The sequence below is a fragment of the Medicago truncatula genome, chromosome 8, assembly GCF_003473485.1.
Source record: "Medicago truncatula cultivar Jemalong A17 chromosome 8, MtrunA17r5.0-ANR, whole genome shotgun sequence".
Lineage (NCBI taxonomy): Eukaryota > Viridiplantae > Streptophyta > Magnoliopsida > Fabales > Fabaceae > Medicago > Medicago truncatula.
In genome coordinates this window covers 6,316,891-6,343,261 of record NC_053049.1, presented here as the reverse complement: position 1 = coordinate 6,343,261, position 26,371 = coordinate 6,316,891, and the positions used below count along the sequence as shown (strand labels likewise).

At 32.1% G+C, this 26,371-nt stretch overlaps 1 protein-coding gene across 1 annotated transcript; it reads left to right on the top strand.

The window, feature by feature from the left end:
• The first annotated feature begins 14,670 nt into the window (after positions 1-14,670).
• Positions 14,671-19,297, top strand: LOC11434044 (linoleate 9S-lipoxygenase). Its single transcript, XM_003627128.4, has 9 exons — positions 14,671-14,994; positions 15,386-15,645; positions 15,732-15,972; positions 16,439-16,675; positions 16,784-16,869; positions 16,987-17,094; positions 17,451-17,761; positions 17,844-18,107; positions 18,341-19,297. The coding sequence occupies exons 1-9, from the start codon at positions 14,772-14,774 to the stop codon at positions 19,095-19,097; spliced, it is 2,487 nt and encodes an 828-aa protein (XP_003627176.2). The 5' UTR covers positions 14,671-14,771; the 3' UTR covers positions 19,098-19,297.
• Positions 19,298-26,371: the final 7,074 nt, after the last annotated feature.

Here is a 26,371-nt window from a genome sequence, read left to right as displayed (position 1 = left end):
ACAAATTTTTATAATTGAAACACTTCAATTTTTATTGAAGCACAAAATAGTGTATATCTGAGGGGAAGATCGATGTGCACTCTATTTTACACAAAATAGAGTATAGCAGAGTTAAAGGTCCCTTTTGTGGCCTTGGAAAGCAAGTAACCTTGGGTTTGTGGTTGTACTGTACCTTTGATCTGCTGCTAGGTTTTAACACACCTTCGAATTAAAACAGTGTCGTATCATGTTAGCATGTAACTTCGACATTATAAAAAAAATATTTTCCCCTTAAATAAATACTGTGTTTTATTGTAACATTTTTTCTTTTAATTTGACCTTTATCAATATGACTCATCGCACTCCCATTTAAATTATACCAAGTAAATCTACGATCTAGAGGGGTCACATCCACCAAGTCCACCTCCCTTATTGAAAATATTCATTTCTAACTGTTGTCCCAAAGAAGCTTCCAAATTTATTCCCCTTCCCCCTTTCCGAACTACACGCGTATTAAATCATCCATCGAACACCATTCTCCTTCTCACAAAGTATTTCTAACCATCAAAAGATTCCCGCACAACCTCGTCTTTGCCATTATATCACATTTAGAATATATATTATTGTCAAAGCAACATTTTTTAAGAATCTCCACTCCAAGCACACCCTGACATCTACCTTTTTTTGGCGCACCAACTAGTTAATCATTTTCCTTTTCGATCTCTCCAAGCCTCTCATTATAAATCAACACAATCATTGATCACTAGTTGCTTTCTCCCTTCTTCCTTTATTCAACACATCTGCTTCTTCATGTTCTACTAATCCCTACTGCATCCAACTATTTCCTACCTACTCCCTCCAAGTGTTTCCGGAACTATCATACTCATACCCCCTTCCTCCATCTATAATTATCCGCAAGCCTATTGGTGGTGTTATTGGACAAAACCATCCTCCTCCCCCCACACTCACGGGTCTGTTTGCTATGGGCAAAGAGGTAGCTTATAGAGAAGAGTTTATAGCTTATAAGTCGTTTGATCAAAAAGTCCTGTTTGACATCTGTCTCTTTTCATAACGAACTAATATAACTTATTTTTCAGACGCTATTTTAAATAACATTTGAACTTATAGTTTATTATCTTTTGTTCCATTTCTCAATTTTGTTAATTTTTTATACTCCATTTTCTAAAACCAACATTTTGATCTCCTATTTAAAATGTCAACAAAAATTTATTGTCCTCCTTTTTTTTTTGAATGATGTAGCGCGTTCATTAATGACATTATATTACATTGCTAACATGATACCATTATTAGACACATCATTTCCACATCATTAATAGTAAAATTAAATTAAAAATTTTAATAATTAGAATTTATAAAAAAAAAAAAATCTGAAAATAAAATGTTTATAATTGAAGAACCCTACCTTTGCAAAATCCCCAAATTGATTCACACAAAATCCTTCCTCCTTCTTCCTCCCCAAATTGAAGCATCCATCGTTCCTCCATAAAAAGAAAAAGAATAATTGTTTTGTCATTCTAAGATGATGATGCACATTCATCTTCTTATCTATATACTTACTACTATTAAAGTTGATGCTCTATAAATTTCCCATTTTGCCCCTAGGAGGGGTATTTTTGTAATTTTCTAATTGGTGGAATTGTGTTGTTGCCACCTCACCATTATATGGGTGCATTTCCCATTTTGCCCCTCACAATTTTTTTAATTATTTTATAATTTTTATATTTTTGATAACTTTAACTATTTTTTAATTTTTTATCCCAAATTCAGTTGCTTCTACATTGTCGTTGTAGAAGATTAAGGTATCGCTTGACCCGGTTTTTATTTTTTCAACTTTTCTACATTTTTAAGGAGAAGTTAGGTCAAACATAGTATCAATTAATTACTTACTAAAAAAAAGAAATTTTTTTGAATATAAAATTGAATGGAATGAGCTTTGGCCAAAAATTATTGAATGTTACTTTAAAAACTACTTCTCGATAATTTATTTCACAAGCACCTCTTTTTAACTCACGCTATTTACTTACTAAAAAAATGTATTTTTTTGAATGCATAAAATTGAATGGAATGAGCTTTGGCCAAAATTTGTTCAATGTTACTTTAAAAAAACTACTTCTCGACAATTTATTTCACAAGCACCTCTTTTTAACTCACGCTGGGAACCTTTTCTTTTATTGTTTAATATTATATTTCAATATGTTTTTTTCCTTCCATTTAACTTTTTTTTTTGAACCGTTCCATTTAATTTTTTAAGAATGTTCCATTTAATTTTATTATCTTTTTATCGCATATATATTTAATTTCAATATTGTTTAATCATCACAACTCCACAAATATTTTTATTCACGCTGTCATTAAATGATACCAAATATTTTATTTCCAATTTTTATGTTTTTAACTATTTTTCAATTTTTTGTCCAAAATTAAGTTGCTTCTACATTGCCGTTGTAGGAGAATAAGGTATCGTTTGACCCGGCTTTTTTTCCAACTTTTCTACATTTTTAAGGAGAAGTTAGGTCAAACACAAACACAATATCAATTAAGTACTTACTACAAAAAGTAATTTTTTTTTAATGCATAAAATTGAATGGAATGAGCTTTGGCCAAAAGTTGTTGAATGTTACTTTAAAAAACTACTTCTCGACAATTTATTTCAAAAGCACATCTTTTCAACTCACACTGGGAACCTTTTCTTTTATTTTTTAATATTATATTTCAATATGATTTTTTCTTCCATTTAATTTTTTTTGGAATCGTTCCATTTAATTTTTTTTAAGGAGGTCCCATTTAATTTTATTACCTTTTTTTTCAAAGGAATTTTATTATCTTTTTATCACTTATACATTTAAATTCAATATTGTTTAATCATCACAACCTTACAAATATTTTTATTCACGCTGTCATTTAATGATACCAAATATTTTTATTTTCTTTCTTCAACCTCGCAAATATATACGAACACACATATTAGCGCTTAGAGTAATACTTTATATGTGTCTGTTTTTTTGTTACGCTACTGCGTATAATTTTTTTTGACGTTGCATAATGCGTATGATTATTTTTATTCTTATCTTCAAAAAAGGTCTAGATGCCTAGAAAAATTATACTTATATATATATTTTGCACCCTTATATTATAACAAACTATGCATATCTTCTTCTTATTCGAAAAAACTAAACATATATGTTTCCATGGCACCAACAATGTAACAAATATAATATCATATAATATAAATTCTTATCTTTTTGAAAGACACCAAAATGTACACTAATAAGTAACATTGATAAATCATGATGATTGAATTTTAGCTCATGATAAGGTTTTGACACAATTGTTATTTTAGCTTCTGGTACTGTGGTTGAAAAAAAATTGATGTATGTGGGTTATTTTAGTTTTTGTGAGTAATCATAAAGCCATAACAATTTTCATATTTGGTTTATTCTTTCCTATATGATTGAGCCGTACAAAAGTTGATTGGTGAAATTTGTTTTGGTCATATCATTGACGTCCAAAAAGTTGATGATTCAGAAATTTGTGCATTTAAGATCAGGTTGATTTGATGATACAAAAATTGATCACATAGGATATGTTAGCTTCTTTCGATATCAGAATGAACAAAGGGAATAAAATTAAATGATGTATTATTGTATCTTTATATAGGACTTTCGATGTCAAGGGATTATGACTACATTAAGGATCTAAAAAATGATTTGGACATTTGGAAAATAGGATTTGGAGTGCTGGATTCTTGGATTGTAAATGGTAGTAATGAGAATCAACATATGAAGCTCATTATTTGTGATGCAAAGATTAGATGAGTTAGTTAAGATTTGTTGTAATTTCCTTTATGATTTATCAATGTTACTTATTAGTGTACATTTTGATTTATTTACATTTTTTGGTTTCTTTCTCGAATTTAGGGTGATCGAGTTCATGTAATAACTCGGTATAGAGAATTGGAGCATTGAAAGGCTTTGATCGAGGAAAACAAGACTTATACTTTGTATAATTGTCATGTGTTTGATAAGGACATTGTATTTAATCTCTTTAGGGTTGTTTTTGGTTCTGATACAAAGGTGCAGAAGTATGACAAGTTAACTAACGTTCTTACTCATGAATTTCGTTTTAAGTCATTTAAGGAAATTCAAGATGGAAAATTCAAATCTGACATTTTATATGATATAGTTATGTGCTTTAATTTATTTCTTTGTTTTCTCCGATTATAATATTATTATAGATGTAATTTTTTTTTAAGAAATCATCGGGCTTCTTCATGAGATTGTCAAGACAACACCAATTGGGACTAGAAAGAAACCGTGTACGAACATTGTGTTGAAAGATAAAAGGTATTATTTTCTAATTTGTCAACGTCAGATGATAGAATTTTGTATAAGTTTGATAATGACCTGAAAGATGTCTTTCCTTATGCAGTGGGAATATAGTTGATGTAACACTATGGGAAAAATACTCTGTAGCTTGATCATTTACCATCTATTTACCTTGAGTTCTTCCATTTTGTAGTCATTGGCAACCCAAATATATGTAACAATTGGTCAGGTTCGAGGCTGCTCATCAACCTACATTATCCGGTTGTTGAGAAGTTTAAGACTTAGTAAGTTTGCATTATGATTTCAAAATATAGTATTAGAGTAACTTATTATTTCACAATTTGATTTGATTGTTTTTTGACCATGTTTCTTGAATTGTTGTCGTGACCTTAACACTTCTCAAGCTCAGAGTCAAAGTATCAGTCATAACTTAAGTTAGAGTTCGGCTTCTTCTCAACGTACTTTGTACAACGATTTTTTCAATCTGCCTCAGGTTAGGCCAATTACTGAATTTATAAACTTAGTCATGGTCTGCTTTTTTTATGCACGAACATGCTTTGAGTTTTTTGATGCACAAGTTAAAAATACATATTGCATTATTCTTTATTTCATGTGCATAATTTGGGTTAGGATACATACTTCATCACTATTTGGAAAACAACTAAATTCAATCCTAACCAGTTTGGATGGTATTATAAGAGTTGCACCAAATGTTCGAAGACATCAATGTCAAATGGTGCTAGCTATAGATGCACATGCGGGAGTGATGCTTAATTTCCATTTGTTTCAACAATGTTAATTGGTCAACGGGGTTCATATAATGCACATACATGTATTTATCTAGACTTTATAGGAAGATAAATTAGAAGTCATGATACATTTTCTTTAGCTTAAATCAGTTAAGCTACCTTTATTTTATAAATTATATGTAACTATATTCGCATACAGAGAAAGTATAAGTGTCGCCTCATTACCGCCGAAAGAGCAAGCTATGAAAAATACTTGGGTGGGCTATGGATCAATTTCTGCAGAGAACGTGTGATGATAGAAGGTGGTAAGCTCATATTTGGTCTCGAAAAGTCACCGAAGAACTTGCACGTTCGAGTTGTTCTAAAGTAGATATTTGCTGCTGAACTATTTGAACTTCTACTATTTTGACGTATCGCTTTGGTCTGTAATCGTAAACTATTTTGACTTTGGGATGTCATTTGTTCTTTTCATTTTGTCTGAAGTAAATATTGGCAAAAATCTCTTTTTAGTTAGTCTTTGACACTTGGAGTCTCTTTTATAAACCTAACTATTATGTAACGTTAATCTGCACATTGTTGGTTTCTTCATTGGTTCAAATTAGTATCATGTTAATTATAATGTTGTTTTCATAATCTTTTGAACAAAATAGAACATGCCCTTTTTCTACAGCAGATCTTTATAATGCTTTGGAACCAGTCCATACATATTTTATGATGAATCATAATGTTCCGTCGTTTTAACATATCTTCTTTCGATTTTTTTTTATCAAAAACGTTATTGAACCCGTGCGAAGCACGGGTTTGTAACTAGTTTTCTCTTTAAAAAAATCGTAACTCCCCAATCCATTCTTCAATCTAAAAAGGTAATGAACCATTCCATCTCTATTGCCATGTTCTCTTTTCTTGGTCTTTGCTTAAGCATGTATCGGTAAATGAAATAATGCAACATCGCTCGATTTTCTACTTCATACCAACCGGTTAATTGACATATAATGAAGGAATGATGCATGATGATTCAATTTGGGGAGGAAGAATTTGGTTGAATCAATTTGGGGATTTGGCAAAGTTAAGGGCTTATCTTCTTATATATTAAAGTTATATATTAAAGTTAACAAGTAAGCCCTAATTTTAACCTAAACTCTATTGCATAATTTTACTGTTTTAACTCTAATGTTCACACCTAATCTCCTATTTTCATGAACAATCCTATTGCTCTCACCTAATCTTCTTATATATTAAAGGTAACCCGTAAGCCCTAATTTTAACCTAAATCATATTTCATAATTTTACCGTTTTAACCCTAATGCTCACACCTAATCTTATATTTTCATGAACAACCCTAATGCTCACACCTAATCTCATATTTTCATGCGCCCTAATTTTAACCTAAACCCTGTTGCATAATTTTACCGTTTTAACCCTAATGCTCACACCTAATCTTATATTTTCATGAACAACCCTAATGCTCACACCTAATCTCATATTTTCATGAGCCCTAATTTTAACCTAAACCCTGTTGCATAATTTTACCGTTTTAACCCTAATGCTCACACCTAATCTTCTATTTTCATGAACAACGCTAATGCTCACACCTAATCTCCTATTTTCATGAACAAAGCAAATCGGCATCGCTTTATTTCCCCTATTTCTTCAAAACACAAATCGCCCTATTTCTTCAACAAAACAAATCGCCCTATTGGAATAAAAGGGTTTTGAAAGATTATAGCAACATTTTTTTTTGTTAATATTACACTTTTCATCCAAATTAGAATTGAACTCTCTTTGTTAAATATTTACCACAAAATGCACCTGAATTTTGCAATCTATATAAACAGGTGGAAGAAACATTTCAACAAACAGTTAAAGGGTATCATTTACGGTAAAGGCCAAATATTCGATAAAAGGAAAATTATTTAAATAAAACATTTTACATGTTGAGGTTAAGAATGAACTATTTTTAGGTACATAATATAACATTAACATATAATTTTTACAAAAGAATGAAGTAACATTTTTTCAAAAAAAAAAAGAAAAATATGAAGTAACATACCAATAATATAATATTGACATATAATTTTAACAAAGGAATGAAGTAACACACGATTGATAAAAATTAATATTTTTTTGGTGAATAAGCGTGGTGTCTGAGGTTCGAATTCCAACATCTGCATATATTTGGGACCACATATTTCATTCTCTTTGATATGCATTGAGATTTGTTTTTGTCTACTATATCTACAATGTATATGACCCGTGCGGCAGCACGGGTGGAAAGTCTAGTAAACATTTTATTTTCAGATTTTTTTTTTTATAAATTCTAATTATTAAATTTTTCAATTAAATTGGGCTTTGGTCCTCTCAAAAAAGTATTATGAATAAAAAAAATTCATTTTATGTCAATTTATATTTATCAGTTAATTGAACCGTTAATTTTAGCACACTTTAACTAGCTTATCAACATCAGTCAATAGTCATTAACTATAAACTATAAGTTATCAGCCATCAACCAACATCTATCAGCTATAAACTATCAGCTATCAGCAAACTTATCAGTTATCCGTTATTTTAACATAACAGAACATACAACCCTCACTTAGAATCTTCCACCACACCCAAAGTTTTTAGAAAATTGCTCTTCTCCCATCAATAAATACTCGCTCCCAACTGAATGGACGAAAGTACCCCCACGTTCGTGACATAAGTCACGCCCGGTACATTCAACATGAATTAACTCACATACGTTGTAACCCAGCGTGACTTAACTCACATTGCGTGTTATTATAGAACGACAACAGACAAAAATATAACCATTGTGTTTCAAACTCATTTTTTATGAAATTTCTCCCACTTTGTGCGATTTTCACCGAACTCAATCAAATCAATATCAAATTCTACTTCCATCACAAGTGCTATCTAACCTTTTGCATTGGGTTTTTTGGGTTTAAATGTTAGTTTTTTTTTTTTTGGATGAAATTGTGAAATTTTAAGTTTTAGAGTTGATTTGCATGTTTGATATTTTTATTGTTAATGATAAATTAAGTTATAAATTGTTTTTTAGAAGTTGATTAGAGTAGGTTTGATTGAAATATGGTACGTTAGAGTTAGGTTAGAGTTAGGAATTGTTAGAAATTATGTTGAACTCTAGGTGTTTGATAAAATGTCTCAATCAAAATAGGGTTAAATGTGTTTTTAGTGCTTACATTTTGCTTCCCTTTGAAGAATAGTCCTTACATTTCATTAAATGTTTTTAAAATCCTCACATTTTATTTCCGTTATCAAAATTAGTCCCTATTGTTAATTCTCTAACGGAATGCTGATGTGGCAGTTAATGGGTCCCAATTATTTTAGGGATAATTATGTTTTTCGTCCCTACATTTTGCGTGACTTTGAAGAATAGTCCTTACATTTCATTAAATGTTTTTAAAATCCTCACATTTTATCTCCGTTATCAAAATTAGTCCTTGTTGTTGATTCTCTAATAGAATGTTGATGTGGTAGTTACTGGGTCCCAATTATTTTAAGGTTAATTATGTTTTTGGTCCCTACATTTTGCGTGACTTTGAAGAATAGTCCTTATTATTTTAGGGATTTTAAAAACATTTATTGAAATGTAAAAACTAATTTTCAAAGTCACGCAAAATGTACAGACAAAAAACATATTTAACCTTAAAATAATTGGGACCCACTAACTGCCACATCAGCATTCCGTTGGAGAATTAACAGCAAGGACTAATTTTGATAACAGAGAGAAAATGTGAGGATTTTAAAAACATTTAATGAAATGTAGGAACTATTCTTCAAAGGGGCGCAAAATGTAAGGACTAAAGACATATTTAACACATGAAAATATGTTTGTTTTTAGCATTTTTAATGATGAAATTATGGAGGGAATCTGGTCGGAGTATCGCATGCTTCAGGAGGAGCCGGTTCCGCGGAGGACTAGGAGCCATAGTCCATAGGAGTAGATTTTTTTTTTATATATAGTGTTTTCCTAACATTTGTGTATATTTAGATGTATTTTTTACACTTTGGTAGATATGGATGCAATATATATTTACATTTGCGCGTTTGCGTTTTTTTATGACATTTTTGTTAATTTTCGTTTATTTTTTTTATTTAAATTATGAGTGAATGAATGAATCATTAAATGAATGATGAAAACATGTATTTTTGACAGAAATGGATGTATGTATGAATGAAGGAATGAAGAAAATTATTGAAAAAGATGTTTATGATGTTCTGGTCCTGAACGCAAGCCCAGTGTGAGTTAACTCACGCTCCCTTTCAGATTGATTTAAGTTACGTTAGAGATATTTTCGTCAGTTTGTATGGGAGTGATCTAGTTGATAGAAGACCAATTTTACACCACTCCCATCACTCGAATAATATATAGGACCCACCTTGTACTTAACAAAAGCTCCATATGATAAAGTAAAAAAAAGTAAATAAATTGGAAGGAGAGGTAAAAAATATATTTTGAACGTGTGTTTGCTTATCATAAAGTTTAATATTTTTTTCACTCAGCTTCACTCACAAGGTTGGTTTCAGGATAGTATTTGGGTGATATAGAGTTGGATGACATTAGTGACATTAGTCAATTATAATGTCACAATACTTGTGAAAGAGAGAGAAACACAAGCATTATGACATTGTGATTGGTCAATGTCACCCAACTCTATGTCATCCAAGTGCTACCCGTTGGTTCCTTCAAAGTTCAACGAATAATAGGCATCGATTTACATCTTAGAAGTCATTGATTCAAAGGCTGTTCAAACCTTTTTTTATGGAAGTAAAAATTATTGTGAAAGTGTTTGCTTATGATCAAGTTTAGTTTTTTATATTATCTGGCCACCTAAAAGTTATACCAATGATTTCACAGTTGCTATGTCATGCACTCCTATTCTACCAAACGTCAAGAACCCAAAATGATTGTGTGTCAAGAGCTTTCCAAACTTTCTGCGTGGTGCCAATTAATTTAAGACTTTGTTTTTCTATAAAAGGAAAAAATACAAGCATCCATTTAATGCATCAAGATTGTTTTTGAGGGGATGCATCAAAGACTTGGCAATTGCGTTAAGTACCATGTGGGCCCGATAGTGGTAAGAGATAAGATTTATTTAGTTTAAGTAAACATATATATTTTGACTTGGCAATTGCTTAAGTACCATGTGGGCCCTACAGTGGAAAAATCCAAGTGTTTGCTTATGATATAAGATATAAGATCTATTTAGTCCCAAAAAAGATCTATTTAGTTTAATTAAACATGAGTAATATATTATGAGCATGTATGTCATAAAAATAGTGGCCACGTAACTAAAAAAACGTGGTCACATAAACTATATATTTGGTTAACTTTAATTTTTTTAAAGTAATGCAAAAGAGTGTATACATTAAAACTCTCTTTAGTAGTGGAGAAATGTAGAAGAGAGAGACTAAGGAGAGAAAGAGGAGAGAAGTGTGGCATTTCTCTAGTTTGACAAAGGTGAGAAAGAGAGAAGAGGGACAAAATTGGTGGGTCCCATGCATTTTTTGTTCTCCCCTAATTAGCGAAGAAACGGAAGAGAAGTTACTCTTTTGTTGCTTTAATTTTGTCTTTTATGCCCTTTAATTTAAGAGAACAACACATTTTTTTTGTCTTTTATGCAATGTTGTCACGTGATTCTTTCTTTCTTTTTCACAATAGGCTTATTTAAATAATAATTAAATTAATTAACTTACCTTGTTATTATTATTAGTAAAATAACCCAGATAACTAATTAAACTAATCAATTCATAAATTTAATTAAATATAAAATAGAGTAGTTTTAGGAAAAGATTTTTATTTTAAGGGGTATTTTTGTACTTTTAAAAATAATCAACACTTCTCTCTTCTCAATTTCTTATCTCTTTCTTTTATACCAAACACTATCTTTATTTCTCACATCTTTCTCTCTTCTCAAACTCTCTCACCTACTTCTCTCTTATCACTTTCTCTCTCTCCACAACCAAACACACCCTAAGAGTGTCAACCTATCATTGCTGCATTTTCTTGTCTGCTTTCAATTTCACTGCATATCAAGCATGCACTTAGTTATGTTACTTACGTACAATAATGTGGTTATAACCTTTATTTGAATTGCTGACTTATGTCTATTGCTATAATGCAATGGTCTTAAATCTTAATTACTAAGTATGTATGAATGTCATGGATATTGGTTAATGGATCTTATCTATAGGTGTGTAACTGCTATTGATGGGTTTCTGACATGGAAGAGATGTTCGCTGGCAAGCTAAGGAGTAGTTGAGTGAAAATTTATAATGTGAATGATGACATATACAGTTAACATGAATGAATATTGGTCGATTATGAAAGATGAGCATTTATCATAGAATTGGAGTGCAAATTTTCGATACATGTGTGGTTGACAACATACTTTAACCCAAAATTTGAAGACATTAAAATTAGAGATCATCTCAATTATAATACGTTCATCATACACTTTTTAATATGGAACTCTTACTCACAGTTGATATACTAACATATAATTCATACCTCAACAACTAATAATAAACTTATGAGTCAAACAAGTAAACTTAACTAAGAAGTAACTAAAACTACAACGCGGCAAATCTTATATGAATAAAGATCTTGAATTATATATACACACACTCTTTATGACATGTATTCCGACATGAACACTTGACACATGACATTGACACGGATATATTAATATCGTCAATGTAAAAATTAAAAAACATAAGACTTTGGCATCGCAACATATATATTTATTAATTTCTTATAATCAAATCATATATTAGTATTATTTATAAAATAGCTAAAGCGAGAATCAAAATATATACATGTAAATTGAGCAATGTATTTCTTTAACAAAAAATATTAAAATTTTGTTAAAAATATTAATTTCTTTAACCACCTCATTGATCAATATTGATTTCACACATCTTTAATCTTGTAGATACCCTTAGAAATATGTTCAAGGTGTGTCGAAGAAAATAAAATAATGATTAATTTTTGGGACACTAGACTGAGTTGGTTCAACATGTGTTGTATATGAGTGTCATATGAATGTCAAATATCGACGTGTGTCGGATAGAGGCGGAGCCCTTTAAGGGCCGGGGTAGGCCACAGCCCACCCGGAAAAAGTAAAAAATCGACGATCATAAGTCAGCTTTGCGAGATTTTAAACAATTTTTCAACCGTTTAGATTTTCGGTGGTTCCAAAAGTGACATATGTGATTTTTTTTTTTATGCTTATACTTGGCTAGTTAACGGAGGTTTACAGACCTTTTAATTTTTGGTGGTTTCAAATCTCTTTTATATTGTTTTGTAAAAAATTCCTCCAATTAAGAGTTGTATTATAAAATAAATAAAAAAATCATAATTTATAGCATTAGTAATATGTAATTTGTTTTTTTAAAGCATTCACCCGAGCTTTTTAGTCAAACTTTGCAATTTCAACTTCAAGCTTAATGCTTATTAGTACTTTAATTTTATGTTTACATATTATTGTTTATAGTTTATTTTAGCGGCCCACCCAAACATTTTTTTCTGGCTCCGGCACTGGTGTCGGACACCGTGACACACTTAGAGAGGTGTGTACTTCATGGTGCATATATATATATATGTGTGTGTGTGTGAATGAAGTTGAGGGATTGGATATCAATCTGCGTAATATGAATAATTACTAACAATAATTTAGGATAATAATAGCATTTTTCTCCAACAGTGCAAGCCTTGTGTTTGAGTCAATGCTTGATGATGATCTCCAAGTCTCCCCATTCATACCATGGGAAAATGTAGATGTGAAAATGCATTTTCATACAAGGACTATAGTGGTGGATAACATTGAATGGGTTTCAAGTGTGATTTCTAAACTAAGTTATTGACATTAAACCGTGGTAGGACCAGCAATAATTGATATTTTTTGTTTTTAATACATTAGCTTTGATCTTGAATATAAACATTTGGATTTGTTAGGAAAAATGATACATCTAAATAAACATGTGGATCAATACAAAACAATAAAAAATTACACTCCCCTCCCCTCAAAGATGCTTGAATTACACTCCCCTCCCCTCTTAAGTTAAAATATACATTTTACTCCCTCAATATTTTTTTCTAATGTTAAAATTTATACTCCCCTCCCTTATAAGATGCTTGAATTACAAACCATTCCCTTAATAATTAAATATGCACTACACTTTAATCTATTTGAACATAATTAAATATTCTTATAATATATATTAATTTTGAATCACCATTTAAGAAAAATTAATTCATTTCTTTATAGTTTAAATGTCAATGATAATTAAATTTAAATATATTGCTATTGATTTTATAAATCTGAGTATAAAATTAACTTCTAAATAATCATGCCTTAATGATTTTAGTAATTTTTCACATATTTTAATTTTGTTTTGGGTTGTTTAATATTTTATAATAGGGTTTAAAACTACATGTTAATGAAATTGTGAATAAAAAATAGCGAAAAATATGTATTCAACTTTTTATTATATTAAAACAGACTCGCAATACTATTTTTTTAAGTGTGTTAAATTATTATTTTTTGCTAGATTATTAGAAATAATAAAAAAGAATATTGAGGGGGTAAAGTGTAGATTTTAACATAAGAGGGGAGGGGGATGTAATTCAAGCTTCTCTTAGGGGAGGGGAGTGAAATTTTCTCTAATATGTTTTGAATAAGAGGGGAGGGGATTGTATATTTTAACTTAAGAGGGGAGGGGAATGTAATTCAAGCATCTTTGAGGGGAGGGGAGTGTAATTTACTCTAACAACAATCAATGTTGAATTTGCAAGCCATGATGTTAAGACTTGTTAAAATACCGACTTAAATCTTAAAATTTAAGATTTTGTGACTTTTTTCATCTTTAACGACTCAAACCCATAGTATAATTCTAAAATAAGAAAAATTCAACGATTTTGATTGCGGTCTTACAATTTATTATAATCTAAGTCATTTATCACTATATACCATTTATAAAATATATTTAATATTATATTTTTGATAAAATCCATCAATTTTAATTGCGATTTAACGATTGTCGATTTTGCTGATCTCTTTCGATCTAAAGCAAAATCTCAATTTTAACATGACATAGAATTACATGTTATGTCACCTTATCTATAAGTTCACGTGTAAATTTTGATTGACACACAATAAACCAAACTATTATTTTACTCGCAATTTTTATCCTTTTGCCTTTTATACTTATGATATCGTTACTTCATTAATTCTCAACTACTCAACACTCTATCACCTATACAATTTTTAATAGATATATACTCATCATCCAATCAATCAATGTCATGTAATATTTTTATATTAATTTATTTTAAAATAATTTAAATGTTAAACAAATATTTTTTTTTTTGGTACAGATGTTAACTAGAGGAACCAAACTAGTATTATTAACTAGAGGAAAAGCAATATCCAACCAAACTCAAAGGTACCGTTTCAACCGACTGGTTTGATTTTAATTACCTTGCTGTATTGACCTAGGTCGTTGACGTGCTGGATGCAGCCCCCATGATTTGCAAGACTTACTATATATATATATATATATATATATATATATAGTAAGAGTGAGAGTGTAAACAAAATTAGAATAGAAACTTGCAAGCCACTAGGTTTTCTTTCATTTGTCAGAAAAGCAGAAAGTGCACAAAGTTGCAAAGATGTTTCCAAATCCATTTCACAGAAGCCAAATGGTGAAGGGGACAGTGATATTGATGCAAAAGAATGTGTTTGATATAGACTCCCTCACTTCAGCTACAAGTCCCGCTGGTTTAATCAAAGGTGTTATCAATCTTGTTCATGGTATCATTAGCTATATAATTGACACCTATATTATGGCCAGTTCCGTGGATCTCAGGTTGATTAGTTCTACTAGTGCTGATGGTAATTACTTATTTTTTTTTGCTTATAATTACTTAGTCTCTCACACTACTGTCTACAAACATAATTTGCAAGTATACAGTAAAAGTTCTCATATTTTAAACTCACAATTGGTTTCTATGTTTAGAGAACGTCAAATATAAACATGTGTTTCAAAGATAGATTTTACTATTTTTTTTACAAAATTTTGATAAAATATTACACATGTTCTTCATTTTTTATTATTATAATTTCTTTAAAAAATTGTCTTACAAGTATTTGTTAATTTTTTATAAAAAGAATTAGATTTTTAATAGCTATAATTTTTCATTTGAGAATTATCATAACTGATTTTTTTTTTTTATAAACCTTTACTGAAATTGAAAAACAAAATTGTGACATATTTTATTTGTAGAAAGTGGAAAAGGTAAAGTCGGAAAAGAAACGTCTTTGAATGTAGCAGGGCAATCTGAATTTGATGTTCATTTTAAATGGGATAGTGACATGGGAATTCCAGGAGCATTTTATATTAAGAATCGCAAGCAAAGAGAATTCTTTCTTGTAAGTTTGACCCTTGAAGATGTTCCCAACCATGGAACCATCAACTTTGTTTGCAACTCATGGATTTACAATGCTCAAAACTACAAAACTGAACGCATCTTCTTTGCCAACAAGGTAATGAATATACCATATTTATCTTGCATGTTAAATATAAACTATAGTTCCCAAAATCTGACACCTTCATATGATTTAAAATATAGACATACCTTCCAAGTGAAACACCAGCTCCATTAGTGTACTATAGACAAGAAGAATTGAAGACTTTAAGAGGAGATGGAACAGGAGAGCGCAAGGAATGGGAAAGAATATATGATTACGATGTCTACAATGATTTAGGTGAGCCTGACTCGAAACCTCAATTGGCGCGTCAAATTCTTGGGGGATCGAGCAATTTCCCTTACCCTCGAAGGGGAAGAACCGGCAGGGAACCAGCTAAGAAAGGTTATAAACTTTTATACTCTTTTTAAACACTTGGGTATATTATTTTTTAAGGTATTACTTCACAAACGAAAGTGATCCCTGGTGTATTTCAATAAGACTTAATTAATGTCGCCTTGATATTTATAAAAGTATAGTGTATGTTATGATTGTTAAGAATGGAAGAAGAAGGAAGATTACTTGAGGAGCAAGCAACCACTTCTAACTCTAACTAACTTGCCACATAAGCTTGTACAGCTGTTAAGTTTGTTAGAGATGCTATGTTAGAAATTAGCTTATAAATAGAGTTCATCTCCATTGTAACAAACTGAATTGAATAACACAATTTTTACTTCATTTTTCTCTTTATGTCTTCTCTCAAATACTCTCTTTTACTTTCTTAATAATGCTGGCATTATTTTTTGTGTTGAAAATGATTCTAAAGTCATTCTTCTAGCTAATACATATTTGCTATTTTGTACATGAACAGATCCTAAAAGTGAGAGTCGGAACGGCTTTGTTTACATTCCAAGAGATGAATCATTTGATCACAAGAAGTCTTCAGAATTTCTTGATAACCTACTGAAATCAGCATCTCAAGATTTCATATCTGAGATAGAAATAGAATGCAATTATAAGCCAGAGTTTGATACCTTTAATGATGTGCATGCCTTCTATGATGAGGAAGTACCTGGACTTACGTTTCCACGGCCTGAAGTGATTCAAGGTACCCAGGGAATTAGAACTACTACGATTTTAGTCCTAGTAATTTATATTCATACAAAATATGGAAAGAAATCTCATGGATCATTTGCAATGCTCTTATTTTGAGCAGTTAATCAGTCTGGATGGATGACTGATGAAGAATTTACAAGAGAGATGATTGCTGGTGTGAATCCACACATTATCAAAAGACTTCAGGTAAACTTCATAGTTTAACGATTTCTATACAAACAGAAAATTAAACTCTATTTTGTCCATTTTACATACTATATTTTCAATTGTTAATCTCAGTATTACATGTTATATATAATGTAGGAGTTCCCACCAAAGAGCAAGCTAAATAGCCAAGACTACGGTGATAATACGAGCACAATAACCAAAGAACAGTTGCAGCTAAATATGGATGGGGTCACTGTAGAAGAAGTAATGACTAAATGATTTTGTTACTTCTACTCCTTCCGTCTCATTTTAATTATAGTATTTGAGTCGTGTGCGGTTAGTTGATTGATTTCAATTGTAAATAGTGTCATTTACTAAAACACCTTTATCAATGGTAGTTAGTAAAATAGTTAAATGAAGTAAAATTCAATAAAAAAGAGTATATTAAAGTTAAAAAAATTGATAAATATTGTATTAATATTTTAAAATAAAAATTATTTTGAGATAGATAAAAAAAATGCAAAAATGACGATTAAAATGAGACGGAGGAAGTATTTTGCGAAAAAGGTTCATTTTAATTCAAACAATTGTAATGACTAAATCAAATGTTTTTTGAACAGGCTATCCATAACAAGAGACTTTACATACTTGATTACCAAGACTCAATATTTCCATATTTGAGCAAAATAAATGAAGTCAATGATCATACAATGGGATATGCTACTAGAACCATCATTTTCTTACAAAATGATGGAACTTTTAAGCCATTAGCCATCGAGCTAAGTAGCCCGAATCCAAAAGGTGATCGCTTTGATCCTATCAGTGATATCTACTTGCCTGCAAGTGAAGGTGTTGAATCTTCTATTTGGCTACTTGCCAAGAATTATGTGATTGTAAATGACTCATGCTATCACCAACTTATCAGCCACTGGTACAAATTCTATTCCCAAGATTAGAGAGCCAAACATAGTTTAAATGTCTGAGTTATTCATTATTATCGACATGTGTGACAGGTTGAATACTCATGCAGTTGTTGAGCCATTCATCATAGCAACAAATAGGCATCTTAGTGTGGTTCATCCTATTCATAAGCTTTTACTTCCGCACTATCGTGACACAATGAACATTAATGCACTTGCAAGGAATGTTTTGGTCAATGCAAAGGGTGTTATTGAGAAGACGTTCTTGATGGGAAGTTATTCTTTAGAATTGTCTGCGGTAATATATAAAGACTGGGTTTTCACCGATCAAGGTTTGCCTAATGATCTACTTAAAAGGTAACCTTACAAAACATTAGATCCTGGAAATATATTCAGTAGTTGAAACGAGGATTGAAAAAGTGTTCACAACCACGATCTAAGATGAGACATCAAAAAATTTCATGTGAATTGTCAGTGGTTGTAGCTGCATCAACTGTATTTTGCCGCAATTTTAAACTTCAGTTAATAATATATTGATATCAAAAGTTTTTATTTTGATATTAATGATTTTTTCCTTTCTTGTTACCTAGAGGAGTGGCTGTTGAGGATCCAACTTCCCCACACGGCCTTCGCCTTCTGATAAAAGATTACCCTTATGCTGCTGATGGATTAGAGATATGGACAGCAATTAAGTCATGGGTTGAAGAATATGTGTATTTCTACTACAAGTCAGATGCAAATATTGCACAAGATTCTGAACTCCAAGCATTCTGGAAAGAACTTGTAGAGGTAGGTCACGGTGACTTGAAAGATGCTAAATGGTGGTTTAAGATGCAAACCCGTAAGGAGTTGATTGAGGCTTGCACCATCCTCATATGGATTGCTTCGGCACTTCATGCGGCTGTTAATTTTGGACAATATCCGTACGGTGGTTACATTCTTAACCGACCAACAAAAAGCAGAAGATTAATGCCTAAGAAAGGATCTGCTGAGTATGCTGAGCTTTCTAAGAACTATCAAAAGGCGTTTTTGAGAACAATCCCACCGAAGAAAGACATCCTAACTAACTTGACTGTTATAGAAGTCTTGTCAAGACATGCTTCTGATGAACAATACCTTGGACAGAGAATTGAAGGTGATAATTGGACTTCTGATTCACAACCAAAAGAGGCTTTCAAGAGGTTTGGAAAGAAGCTGGCTGAAATTGAGAAAAAACTCACTCAAAGGAACAACGATGAGACACTGAGGAATCGTTATGGACCAGTGAAGATGCCATATACTTTGCTTTATCCTTCTAGTGAGGAAGGATTGACTTGCAGAGGCATTCCCAATAGTATCTCCATCTAAATTGGGTCATGGTTATTGTGTTGCTGCTTTGAATAACAGACGAGACGGAATTCTATTCCCTCACCTCCTACCTATGGTTGTTTTATTGTTAATGTTTTACTTAAAATCAATAAGAACTATTGTGTCTTTTTGTACCTTATTTCAGAAACCAGTTGTCTCATATATATGGTTCAAATATGGTATCAGTTTAGTTTTTCCTACCTCACATGGCTTCCATGAATGGTAACAATCCTTTCACACCCGTTGAGTGGTGACAGTGACACTTTCTGACAAGAATAAGTTGGGATCCGTTGATAGCTCAATTGCTCAACCTGCTCTAGAACCTTAATGAAATAAAAATATGAAAAATAATTAATCACCAAGGAATATAATAGGTGAAAGAAGTAAAAACTACTCCGTAATTTGGGTGGTTATTTGAAGTAAAATTTACCATACTTCGTATAAGATCGTCCCTACACGGAACAATATTGGACTTTAAGCTTACATCCTTGGAAAGTAAGAAATAATTCAACTTTCTCTATGTAATGAACCATAACATTATACTACCTCATAAATCTGATGAAAGTCCTAATTGTTGAGTACAATCCATAAGTCGTATCTAAATACAAAATGTACTAACTGGCGATTACATTAAATATAATTCATATCTGAGTAATAGTGCACCGACTAACGAGTATACAATAGACAAGGTAGTACAACTGATGGCTTAATACATAACGTATATCTATAGTCATCCAACTCTTTTCATCTAAGCTAGCCTTCCAACATTCTTCCAACATCATAGATCTCTTTTAACTAAACTGGTACTCAGAGTTCATAGTTTGAAATCACCAAGCTAATTTAACCAGGTTACCACATACAAAAGGTGATCCCAACTTCCTTAGACTTAATGCGGTAGTGATGACAGGTCATCTTACGTTATTCTTAGCATGTCTTTCTATCAATTTTAGTAGGTTTTACCAATAAAGTAGAGAAGTATTAGATTAATCTATGATTTCGGGACATTTGTAATCTTTTTTATATTTGAGTCTGTAATTCTATTATTCCCGAAACATAGCAGTGTTCTTGAAGTAATTCATGAAGAAATCGAGCAAATCAGGCTACTATTATGTCGGACTCGAAACCGACTTATGTCGAACAAATTTAATTTTTTTCCAAAAAAAATTTGGCCACGGTTTTTTCTTGAACAATTTTGGGTCATGGTTTACCCGTGGCAATTTTTTCATATTAAAATAATACTTTGCCAAGTCGGTCAGAGTTTACGCGACTGAGGAAGTCATTCTCTTAAGTTGGGTCATATCTATCTTAAGAAGTCAATACTTCTTATGTCGTCTACTATTAAGTCGGCCTCGAAACCGACTTAAGAAGTCATTTTTACAAAACATAAAAAGTATTTTCTGTACTAGAAAACAGGAGTGCAGATCAGCTCCAGTTTATAAAATCCATTAACTGTCCTGTACTTTGAACAAATTGACGACACGTGGCAAAAACAACATCAATGGTTCAGATTTTAAATTTGCAAAGTAAGTTATTTTTAATTAAAAAAATAGAAATGATTTCTCTTCTCTTCTCCGTCGAAACAAAACACGTTCAAACTTAATTTACCACTATTCAGCCCTACTCCGCCGCCGCGCTGCTGTAACTGTCCGCCGCTGCCGCCGTCACGCTGTTACAAGCTTTCAATCAATAACAACAACGATATCTTTTATTTGCAATAACAAACATCACACTATGTGCCAACAGAATGTTTACAACAACGAATAACACTGTATTCCTCCAATTGAAATGCAGAAGAGGGACGGCGGCGTACTAACGAAGAAGAGGGACGACGACGTACTAACGAAGAAGAGGGAGAGGGGCGGAGAGGAGTGACGGAGAAGGGCGTAAGCGTGCTATTACTCTCACAGAGCTCTTTTTTTGTGTCAAAGTAAAAAACTGATTTTGTTTTTAAAATCTGATCCGTTGAAATCTGACCCTGCCACATGTCACGCATCAGTTACATTAACTGGGAACTGGAGCAATTTTGTACTGGAGCAGATCTGCACTCAGAAAACAGAGGTGGTAGAGAATTTCAAAAAGCAAGTTGAACAAAATATGTGGCAGCATCCTACTTTTGCGTGGGTGCCATTGGATGGAACGTCCTACTTAAAAAGTGTCTTTTTTAATCGACTTAATTAGATTTAAGAACTTTTATTATGTTCTGGTTTGATCTTGCTTTCACACATTTATGGAAGTACTTTCAATTGGCATCCCCCTCCCAAAGTCATTTTCACTTAGATCTTTAAACCCTAATCTCGTTAATAACTCGTTAACTTTCTTTCTCTAATCTCCACCTCTTCGACTCAAAGAACAGATTTTGCCTCTAACATCTAGATCCATAATATTATCCACCAATTTTGACAACCAACTTCTATATCTCCATACCCAACCTCACTTCATTAATTATTCCAAGCTCTCAGTTCAATATTCAAAGCTTTAGGTTTTGTTTTCAACACCACTCTCATCAAACCTAACATTTTGATTTTCTTGTACATCCTCCACTACTTGTTTAAACTTCATGTCTTCCAGCCAAAAATTATTGAAGCAAAATGGGTTTGGACCCCAACCCCTATCTCCAACTTTAAAAACCAAGAGGTAATGATCTGATATATCCCTCGATAAGACCCACCAAGCCACATAACCCTAATTGTTAGACCATTTTTTCTTGATAATTAGAGCTCTATCAATATGACTCATCGCACTCCCATTTGAATTATACCAAGTAAATCTACGACCAGTAGCGGTCACATCCAGCATGTCCACCTCCCTCAAGAAATTATTAAAAAGAGTTCATTTTCAATGGTTGTCCCGAAGAAGCTTCAAAATTTATCCCCCTTCTCTCTTTCAAACTACACACGCATTAAAATCACCCACCGAACACCAAGCTCCTTCTCTCAAAGTATCTGTAACCATCAAAAGATTCTCACAGAATCTCCTCTTTGCAATTATATCATATTTGGAATAGATATAATGGCAAAAGAACATTTTTAAAAGAATCCTCACTCCAAGCACACCCCGACAAAACCCTCCCACGCGAAAGATATCAACCTTTTGTTGGCGCACCAACTAGTTAATCATTTTCCTTTTCGATCTTCCCCAAGCTTCTCACATTATAAATCAATACAATCATTGACCACTGCTTGCTTTCTCCTTTCTTCCTTTATTCAACTCATCAACTTCTTCAAGTTCTACCGACTTCTTAAGTATTGTTTCATCCTCTATATTAAAATAAATTTTGTCATTCCTTTGTAAGCGAAAAATCCCTACTGCATCCAACTATTTCCTACCTACTCTCCCTCCACATTTCCTCCAGGTGTTTCCAGAACTATCGTACCCCCTTCCTCTATCTATAATTAATGGCGGTGTTATTGGAAAAACCTATCCTTCTCTGCTCACACTCTACAACCCTCCTTTGAAGCCACCGTTGTCGCCTCCTCACTACCTTCACCCTCCTCCTCGGTGGCGGAGCCACTCACTTACCCAAACACTAAAAAAATCATTTTAATAGGTATATATTCACATATTATAGTATGAAGTTATATTATATATAATATGTTGCGTCAGAAATAAGTGTGTTCTAACGTTTAAGTTGAGAGATCCTATGCCTTCATGTTAAAAGTTCAAATCATATCTGCCATTCTTTTTTAATTTCTTATGCCTATTTTTAATAAATTTATTAAAAAAAACCATCAAGGGGTTCAAACCAGTTGGCCACTAAAAGAGTACCGAACCACTAAGTTGTATATCTATCACCAACATTATTTTTCTCTCACCAACATTTTGTGCGAATAAAACACAATTCTTTTTTCAATTAAAAGTATATGTGTAATATAATAAAAAATTATATAATATTTATGTTAAAATATCTTTAAAACACCGGTTTAATCACTTGATTTAATTAATAAGAAAATATAAATTTACACACATTAAAAGAATTGCTCCAATCAAAAAATTATTTTTAGCTCCGCCATGGCACCTCCTCAAGCGGCACTCCTCCCTTAGAATCTTCCGCCACCCAAACTTTTTACACCACATTCATCACTCTAGTACTATGTAGGGCCCACGTGGTACTTAACTTTAAGGGAAAATGATAGATGGACCACTCCCTTTTGTACACACTTTGTACCACTTGCTGATGTGGATGACAATTCTGTAGTTTTATTTAAAAACAAGGGGTAAAAATGAGATTTCATGTTCCCTTCCTCACCCTCTATGAACTCTCTTCCTCCCCTCAAATCTTATCTGCGTGTCTTTTTTCTCTCTACTCCTTCTCTCTCCTTCTGTAATTGTAATTTTATCTATCTCTCTTTTTCTCTTCTCCCTCGCCTGAGTAGTGACGAGGACGAGGATGTTGACGGAGTGTGGTGAGAACGGCGGCAACTATGATGGTAATGGCTAGATCTTACATAATGATGGTGGTGGTGGTGCGATTTGAGGGCGGTGAACGGGAAGACTTCTGGATGGTGTGAACTGTGAAGGCCACGACAGTTGTGGTGTTGGTGGAGTGTTGTGTTGCAGAGGGGGTGGGGCGGAGGTACGATGACAAGGATATGATGGTAGTGGTGAGAGAGGCCAGGACGGGGCAGCGGCGGTGGAGAAAAAGAGAGCCACTAGAGTGAATAACTGAGAAAACAACAATTTTTATTTTTTATTTTTTATTTTTTTCTTGTACAAATGATATGGATAATAAGAATTTTTTATTATAAAATTGGCCACCTATAAGAGTGGTAGAAGGGTGTTTGTCCACATTAGTTGGTTTACGTATAACAACTCTAACAAAGGCTTTATATGAAAAAGTAAAAAAATTAATTATTATTTTTTTGGAAGGAGAAGTAAAACTTATTGTGAACGTGTGTTTGCTTATGATCATAAAATTTGATATTTTTTATCACTCAGCCACACCTGCTCACTCATCAAGGTTGGTTCCTTCAAACGAATAATAGGCATCGATTCACATCTTAGAATTCATTGATTCACAGGTTGTTCAAACCTTTATTTAGGAAAGTAAAAATTATTGTGAAAGTGTTTGCTTATGATAAAGTTTAATATTTCTTATTAATTTTTTATGTTACTAGGCCACCTAAAAGTTATACTAACGCCTTCACAGTTGCTAAGTCATGCACTCCTCCTGTTCCACCAAAAGTCATGAACCCAACATAATTGTATGTCAAGAGCTTTCAAACTTTGCATGGTGACAATTAATTTATAACTTTGCTTTGCTATTAAGGGAAAAAATTAAAATACAAGCATGCATTTAATGTATCAAAGACTTGGCAATTGCTTCTTAAGTACCATGTGGGCCTTGCAGTGTATAAGATTTATATAGTTTAATTAAACATGAACAATATATATTTTGATGCAGAATGTAGATTGAGGATGGTCACTAGACTCACTACTAAAAAAAGGTGAAACAGTTGGGGACATTTTGAGAAGGAAATATATCTCTATATAATTTTGTCGCTACGTGTTAGAGACGAAATATTTATCAAGCATACACTTATGTTGGTTATAAACTTTATTTGAATTGCTGACTTATGTCTATTGCTATAATGGAATGGTCTTAAATCTTAATTAATAAGTCTGTATAAATGTTATGGATTGGTTCATTGGTTGATTGGATCTTATCTATAGGTGTGTAACTGCTATTGATGGGTTGCGTTGCTGACATGGAAGAGGTGTTGGCTGGCAAGGTACGGAGTCGTTGAGTGGAAATTTATAAAGTGAATGATGGCATATACAGTTAACATGAATGAATATTGGTTTCCTTCAAAAAAAAATCAATGAATATTGGTCAATTTTGAAAGATGAGCATTTATCATAGAATATTGGAGTGAAAAATTACGTTGCATAATGTTTTTGCTGATTAGGGAAGTCTAAAGATCATTCACATTAAGCTCAAATCAACAATACATGTGTGGTTGACACACACTTTAACCCAAAACATTAAGACATTAAAATTATATATCATCTCAATTATAACGTGTTCATCATCCACATTTTAATATAGAACTCTTACTCATACTTGATATACCAACATATAACTCATACCTCAACAAACTAAATAAACTTATGAGTCATCCCTAAAAAAAAATTAAACTTATGACTCATACAAGTAAACTTAACTAAGAAGTAACTAAAACTAAAACACGGCAAATCTGATATGAAGAAGGATCTTGACATTGACAAAAAGCGAGAATCAAAATATATACATGTAAATTGAGCAATGTATTTCTTTAACAAAAAATATTAAAATTTTGTTAAAAAGATTAATTTCTTTAACGGCTTCATTGATCAACATTGTTTTCACACATCTTTAATCTTGTAGATACGTCTTAGATATGTCTAAGGTGTCTCGAAGCAAAGAAAAAAACTTCGGATACTTGTCTGAGTTTTTCGACACATGCGTTATATGAGTGTCATACAGATGTCAGACACCGATCCATGGAGTGTTGAAGTAAATAAAAATAATAAATTTTTGGGACACCAGACTTAGTTGGTCCAACATATGTCGTATAAGTGTCATAAGAATGTCAAACACCAACGCTTTGATGGGATAAAACCACAAGTGCACGGTTTACAGATGTAGTAAACAAAAGTATCGTTCCGACAGGGAGTTATGAATTTTTTTTTTTTTTGTCAAGTAGCCTAGTGGCCAGAGCTCACACAATTAAACTGTGGAGAAGTGGAGTGTCCGGGGTTCGAACCCCGGCTCCTGCATATAATATTCAATATCCCTACCAACTGAGCTAAGCTCACGGGGATGGAGTTATGAATTTACTTAACTTTCAACAATGATTAGAAAAGAGTTTTAGTTGAAAAGTTTGGATTTTTAATTGAAAGAAAATAATAAAAATAAAAAACGCCTTGGGATTATTGGTTCATCTAAATAACAAGCCCTTCACAAACAAACCCTAAACCATAATTTTATATTTGATTTACTTTCTAAAGACAAGTTTCTCTTTAGCTTATCACATCTCCTTTCAGTCTCAGTGAGTGTGTTCCCCTAGCAACCACGCCTATTTTCATGGTTGGTTGCTATTAGAATCCTTGAAGTTCGAAACTTTATATGTCTCAAGGTTTGCTAGACTATTTTCATGTTTCGCAATCCTTGTCTAAATTCACTTGTTCAAATATCAAAACTCCACTTTCGCTTTATAAATTGATATTTGAGATGATGAATTAACAATTACTAACCCTCCACTTTCGCTTCTATAGTTTGGTAATTGTTAATTCAT